The 7,053-nt window shown below is 40.4% G+C and overlaps 1 protein-coding gene across 1 annotated transcript; it reads left to right on the plus strand.

Moving 5' to 3' along the window:
* The first annotated feature begins 438 nt into the window (after positions 1 to 438).
* Positions 439 to 7,025, plus strand: smad4a (SMAD family member 4a). Its single transcript, XM_046374401.1, has 11 exons — positions 439 to 846; positions 1,433 to 1,790; positions 1,910 to 2,084; positions 2,319 to 2,348; positions 2,437 to 2,640; positions 2,806 to 2,913; positions 3,561 to 3,611; positions 3,723 to 3,906; positions 4,066 to 4,234; positions 4,476 to 4,614; positions 4,995 to 7,025. Exons 2-11 carry the CDS (start codon positions 1,551 to 1,553, stop codon positions 5,204 to 5,206), a joined length of 1,512 nt encoding a protein of 503 aa, XP_046230357.1. The 5' UTR covers positions 439 to 846; positions 1,433 to 1,550; the 3' UTR covers positions 5,207 to 7,025.
* Positions 7,026 to 7,053: the final 28 nt, after the last annotated feature.

Below are 7,053 nucleotides of genomic sequence, written 5' to 3' on the forward strand. Positions count from 1 at the left end.
TATTACTGTAATGTCACAATATATTATAACCAAAAGGGGGAGGTTGTACATTACAGTAGAAATCATTACACCTGAAAGAAAAGGTTGCAGTGCTGCTTCCCTACACCTGATGATGTGTTTTTAGAATATCATCTTGGAGTTAAGTCATTTGAAGTAGTCTTGTAGTCATGTAGACTGAATCAAATATATGGTTCATTTTAACTGGATTTGAAAAACAGGAGATAGTCTTCAGATAAACTGGAACATAGTGTCGTGCATCCCAAAACTGGCACACATACAGTCCAGAACACAGTGAGACAAATGATCAAAATAAATGAACTGGATGGATGTAAAAAAGTGATTATCACTCAAAAAGTGTGTGCTATATTGGCATGGGCTTGCAATCAGTAGGCTTTTTTGTGTATTAAAAAGATAAACAACAGCGCCACGCCTGTCACATTTTACGCTTACACGCATTTGGAGCGTGGTGGGTGGAGAGGAATTTTTTGTTTATTTTCGTGGCTAGCCATCCAGTAAGCGTGTTGTTAGCTTATGTAATTTTTAATAACTAGGATAATTAGGCGAACAGACCAACGAGTGGCCGTTTAGCCGATGTGATATTATAACATTTCTCGGGGTAGTTGATTCGGGCAATCATAGAAGCGAGAATCGAGCTAGCGTGAAGTTCATTAAGGTCTTGTAGCATTAGCTGTTAGCGTATGTGCTAGCAAGCTAACCAGAATAACATTAACGCAAGCTAACTTGTTAACGGTAACGCTAAGTAACGTTTCAACATTTCGGTTGCTAAAGTCGCTCGCTTATCGTCTTCCTCCACTGGGTGTAACGCTCCTCGGTGAGAAAATCACAGTAAGTACCAATATCAGTGTGTGTTTGATTCAGGCAATGATAAGACGAGTGATTTGTAAACTAGCGTTGGCTAACTAATGCTAACTGTATTTACGGTAAGTTCAGTGATGGCTAATGCCAACAGAAGCACTTAACATCGGCTGGGTAATGTCAGCTAACTTGATGCTCGTAACGATAATAAATTCCAATTTTGTGTATTCATTTCAGTAGTTGCAAGTAATAACTGAACAGTTCGGCCAGGATGGGTCGCATAGTACTGAGGCATTGTTGGGAAAGATGCATTACCTGTGTATATTGACGTTAGCCCTGGTACAAAGCTAACGCTAGCAACGTTTGCGGTGAAAATACTCAAATAACGCCAAGCCTTATGTTAACCTAATTTTAGTTTTATCCTGTTGTTAATATAATCAACCCACTCCAGGCTTTGGTGCCATTAGAATGTTTTGTTCAAGCTTTAAGCTAATGGCCATATTTACAGATGGCGACCATTGAGAGTTTCTGCATGCATGAATGTGAGCTTTAATGCAGTGATGTGAAAATATCCATCTGAACTTTCAGTCATAAGACTGTGCTCTGACTGTTTTAGGTTGCTGAGAGGTTTGGCAACATTGAATCAACATTACTTTAACCTTGACACTTCTGCTGGCCAAGACATACAGGATACAACTGGAAAGCCTCCCCAAGGTTGAAACCTAAGGAGCAAGATGTCAATCACAAACACTCCCACAAGTAATGATGCCTGCCTGAGCATCGTGCATAGCCTGATGTGCCATCGACAGGGAGGAGAGAGTGAAAGCTTTGCCAAGCGAGCTATTGAGAGTCTTGTCAAGAAGCTGAAGGAGAAGAAGGATGAGCTGGACTCCCTTATCACAGCCATCACTACGAATGGAGCTCATCCTAGCAAGTGTGTAACCATACAGCGAACTTTGGATGGACGCCTACAGGTATATGATCGCAGATATAGTTGTTTTAGTGTTACATTTCTTATAATTGTTAGAGACAGTTGTGAGAGATGACACAGGGGCCATACCTATTTCATTAGATCTTCCTCTCTGTACTTTAGGTTGCAGGGCGTAAAGGTTTCCCCCATGTTGTCTATGCCCGGCTGTGGCGATGGCCTGATCTACACAAGAATGAATTAAAACACGTGAAATATTGCCAGTATGCCTTTGACCTGAAATGTGACAATGTTTGTGTTAACCCATACCACTACGAGAGGGTTGTTTCTCCAGGAATCGGTAAGTAAAGATCACCTAGATTTCAACTAGGTATCATTGTGTGAGGTTATTGTGAACTATAGAATGATACAACAGGCCCACTGAAGGATTGTTAATGTATGTTGGTGTATTTTTAAGCTGATTTAGCCCCTTCAAATCTGTCCATGTACAGTCCATGTTTTAATTCTTACTCAGAATTTTGTCCTATGTAAAATGATTTGGTGATTTGATGGTTCTTATCTATGTTTTTTGCAGACTTATCAGGACTGACTCTCTCAAGTTCGGGTAAGGAAGAGCCAAAGTTCTCTTGTTTTTTGGTTGAAGACTTTGTGGATATCCAACAGTCTTACCTATGTCTCTTGTTTTCATGTAGGTCCACTTTTGGTGAAAGATGAGTATGACTATGACAACCAGCAATCTCACTCAAGCTCTGAAAGCCACCTGCAGACTATTCAGCATCCCCCATCAAGGCCCGGTCCACAGGAGACCTTCAGCAGCCCCTCTTTACTCCCCCCACCGGAGGGCAGCAGTTCAGCTTCAACCTCTGCGTTCTCTACCATCAGTGCTGGACCTTCAAGTGAGACACTATGTAGTGAATGCATATACAGAATATACACTCTGTGCTCTTTTTGAATGCAGTAAACACCCATTTTAAGTATTTAGCTGTAAGAGCTGGAGTGCCACACAGGCTTCAAGTTCATACTGATTTGACATCCCAACTGTTTTCAATTTATGTTTACAGATCCTAACCCCAATTGGAACAGAAACAGCAGCTTCACCCCTGCAGTGCCTCAACATCAAAACGGGCATCTACAGCATCACCCACCCATGCCTCATACAGGGCATTACTGTGAGTGGATAGAAAACATAGAAACTGTTCTACAAAACTCACGCCAAGCCTTAAAATAGTCCTTATCCTTTCTAATAGCATACAGACTTCAATATCTGTTTAACTCATAAATATACTTCTTTCAAGTGGATGATGATAACTTACTATTAGTGTAATGATTTCTTCTGAGTTATTTGGGTTAAAATCAACTGTTGTGGCTAGAGGACATTAACTTCTGAAAAGCAGGGGTCTGTTAGTTCACTGCTGATTCTTGGATAGGGCATTTCAGATATAAGTTTTAATGACGGACTCAGTGTTAGTAGTATTATTAGTATTTAGTAGTTAGTAGCATTTTAGTAAGTATTTTATTCAGTGGGATCTCCTAAGCTGATGTCCGTATTAAAGGAAGTTACCAGATGTAGAAGTTGAATTGAAAAATGTGTAAAAGTGACAGCAGCACCTGATCTAATTAGTATTCTCCAGCGGACTTTCTCATGTTTAGATATATTAACGCCTTATGTACTGTGGTTAAAGCTTACCTTTACCCCTGACATTTTATGAAATGTGGTTACTTTGAGATCTGTGTTCATTTCTGAATACAAGCACACATCTTAAAAAGTTGTTTGAATTCAAAATTGTTTCAAAATTAATATCAAATGTTCTTGCAGGGCCTGTTACCAGTGAAATTGCTTTTCAGCCCCCCATATCCAATCACCCTGGTGAGTGTCAAGCAGCAGAGAGAAGATCCAATATTTAAGTCCAAATATTTAACATATTTAACATATTTGCACAGTCCTTTTGACTTGAGGTTACTTGATGGTTTGTTCCAGCTCCAGAATACTGGTGCTCCATTGCATACTTTGAGATGGATGTCCAGGTCGGGGAGACATTTAAGGTCCCATCGACATGTCCGATAGTGACTGTGGATGGCTACGTGGATCCCTCGGGAGGGGATCGCTTCTGCTTGGGCCAGCTGAGCAATGTCCACAGAACAGAGAACATAGAGAGAGCCAGGTACTAAAGCACATAATTGGAGCTTTGTCATCCTGTAGTTAATTCAAGGACGTCATTTTTTACATGTCTCTAGGTATGGTAAGTGATTGACAGGAATGCCTAATGGTCTTAAATAACTGTGTTTACCAAGGATTTTTTCCCCCACCTTTGTGTCCATAGGCTCCACATTGGCAAAGGTGTGCAGCTGGAGTGCAAAGGTGAAGGAGATGTCTGGGTGCGCTGTTTGAGTGATCATGCAGTGTTTGTGCAGAGTTATTACCTTGATCGCGAGGCTGGACGTGCCCCCGGAGATGCAGTTCACAAGATCTACCCCAGTGCTTACATCAAGGTGAGATTGCAGCACAACAGTCAGAGAGTGAAAAGCATGAAAACACTAACTGGTATCAGAATCCTACAATTTATTCTAATGTTTTTAGTTGTATTGTTTAAGGAAATTTTGACCACATATAAATGTTAATCCAACCCTGACTGGTTATAAACCTAGTCAAGTTAACATTAAACCGCACAGTCAAATGCTTAAGTGTTCATTAAATGTACTGTCAGAAAACGTTTGTCTTGTCCCCTTCCAGGTGTTCGACTTGCGTCAGTGCCACAGGCAGATGCAGCAGCAGGCCGCGACAGCTCAGGCAGCAGCTGCAGCCCAAGCGGCAGCCGTGGCTGGGAACATTCCAGGGCCAGGCTCTGTGGGAGGCATCGCCCCTGCCATCAGTAAGTGTTCTTACTGCTGCACTTAGACTTAAACAGGTGCATTAGTGTGAACAAATGAAGGCACCTGGACCTGTTTGCAGAAAGGACAAATTGGCCACAGCATGTGTTTGACAAAAGTCTTCAAGATTTCTGTTAGATTCCATGAAGTGTTTATGTTAAAAATTTAGAGGAGGTGGAAAAATTTTAACTGCACTGTGCACTGCTCCTCTATGTATGTTTTCTCATATAATTGAAAACTTCAGTCAAGTTATTTCTTTAGAGCAAACTGTAATTGTGAGCAAATACCAACTTCTATTGTAAGATTAAATCGGCTAATATTTCTGCAGAGTTTGTCCTGTTGTGCCACATCGATCTAAAAGTTGCTTGTGATTACCCTGCAGGTCTGTCTGCTGCTGCAGGCATTGGGGTTGATGACCTGCGCAGGCTGTGCATCCTGCGGATGAGCTTCGTGAAGGGCTGGGGGCCTGACTACCCACGGCAAAGCATCAAAGAGACACCCTGCTGGATTGAGATCCATTTACACCGAGCCCTACAGCTGCTGGATGAAGTTCTGCACACCATGCCCATAGCTGACCCTCAGCCTCTTGACTGAGTTAAAGACAAAAACTGTACAAAAATAATAACAGACTGTACTTTTAACAGACCACTTCACCTATAGGCCGGGAGTGCCGAAGGAGGACTGCAACGACAGGGATGCCGAGTAGGTTGTAGGAACAAGGACAAAAAGCCTGGCAGTGTAATCCAACCACAGTGCTGTCTCATATCCAGTGTGGCAAGAAGTTGGCAGTATACTGACTGAGCCTCCACATTTTCAAGTTCGGTGAGTCTCAAAACTTAACATTGCTTACCAATATACTCACGCGCGGATATGAGTTAACGAACATGTTCACACTGGGATTAAACAATGCAAAACGTATTTAATTCATCGATGTGCCGTACAAAGGAAATGCATCACCATGAGAGTGTGGGGTATGTAACAATGAGTGTTGCATTTACAGTTTTGTGGGGAAAACTATTGGACTTTAAGCCACTTAAGCTGAGCACAGTGTCTGAACACATTAAATGTGATCTCAGTTGGAGTATACTGCCAGTCCAGTCCTCCTTCATTGGCTTCCCAGTGCTTCTGTGGCTTCATGTAAGCCACAGAAGCACTGCTCCCCCCTCCCCCCACCCCACAGATGACATTTGTGTAAAATCATGTTATACATTACTCATGTTTTTTGTAAAATGCAGTCTTAAATATATTTCAATGCTGACAGTCCTTGTTTAATGTTTTTTGGTTTATATTCCCCTTTTGAATAGTTGTTTTTAATTGACATAAAGAGCATCTGAAAAGCCCATTTTAGCTGACTCTAGCTTCATCAACACCTTAACACTGTTCCATTATTCCACCAGCAGTCAAGGCTGAGGTTTTCTATTGAGATTTTTCAAACCCAATGTTTCATTGTAATGATAAAATATTTTCGAAAGGTTATTACATCAAATCTCTGTAATATTATTTGCAGTTGTCTTTCTTTTGATTAGGTGCCCACATAGTATCCATTAGCACTTTATTGATTTGCTTAAGTATTTTGTCTTGTTTCATAGTATGTGTGGCTACTTGTATCCATATGATCAGTTAGTATAGTTGAAAAGTTTTTCTTGCTAATGACCTTGGTGGGATCCATGAAAAATGTTCTTCGGAGTGTTTGCCCTATATTGACGTTTTCAGTATCAAACACAATAGGTTTGAAAGGTAGGTTTCACTCTATTCTGGCCAAACGATGACTGTTTGGAACATGTTGAGTATGATTCATGAGATTACAGTTAACCTTTAAATCACCACCTTTTAAGCGGTGAATCTTTGATACTCAAAAGACAGATGTTTGGTTAGGGCATCTTTTTAAGATGGCTTACCGTCACTTGTTTTAATTTAAATATTACTTGGATGACACATAATGTAATGTATTCCAGACAACAGCTGAGTAAAGGAGGCGGGGAATGAACTGTGAGAGGAAGTTTAAGCCATACTGATGCCAAATATACCCTATGAAAAGTAAAAACGGTTATGGTACTGCAGTCATTTCAGTGTTATGTCGCTTATAAATGGCTGGTTTTAATTATCAAGGAAATGATTTTTGTTTTTGCTCAGCACTATTGATCAAACAATATTTTGGTATTTGGAGCTCCGTTTACTTAAAACTGTTGCAATATTTTGTACTCTTTTGCTACCTTTACAGTGATGAACCACTCTGGTCATAATTGAGAATGCTAAAAAAAAAAAAAAAAAAAAAAATGCTGTAAAATTTTGAGGAAATGCAAGCTCATACTCATCTTGAATCTTTGCAGTTGTGTCATACATTCTATGGAATTTGAATGATATTGGTGTTTATATGTATGAATATGGTTAAATAAAATTTAATGGGCTAACATGCAGCTGTGAAAGAGTTTGGAATTTGA

The sequence above is a fragment of the Scatophagus argus genome, chromosome 20, assembly GCF_020382885.2.
Source record: "Scatophagus argus isolate fScaArg1 chromosome 20, fScaArg1.pri, whole genome shotgun sequence".
NCBI lineage: Eukaryota > Metazoa > Chordata > Actinopteri > Scatophagidae > Scatophagus > Scatophagus argus.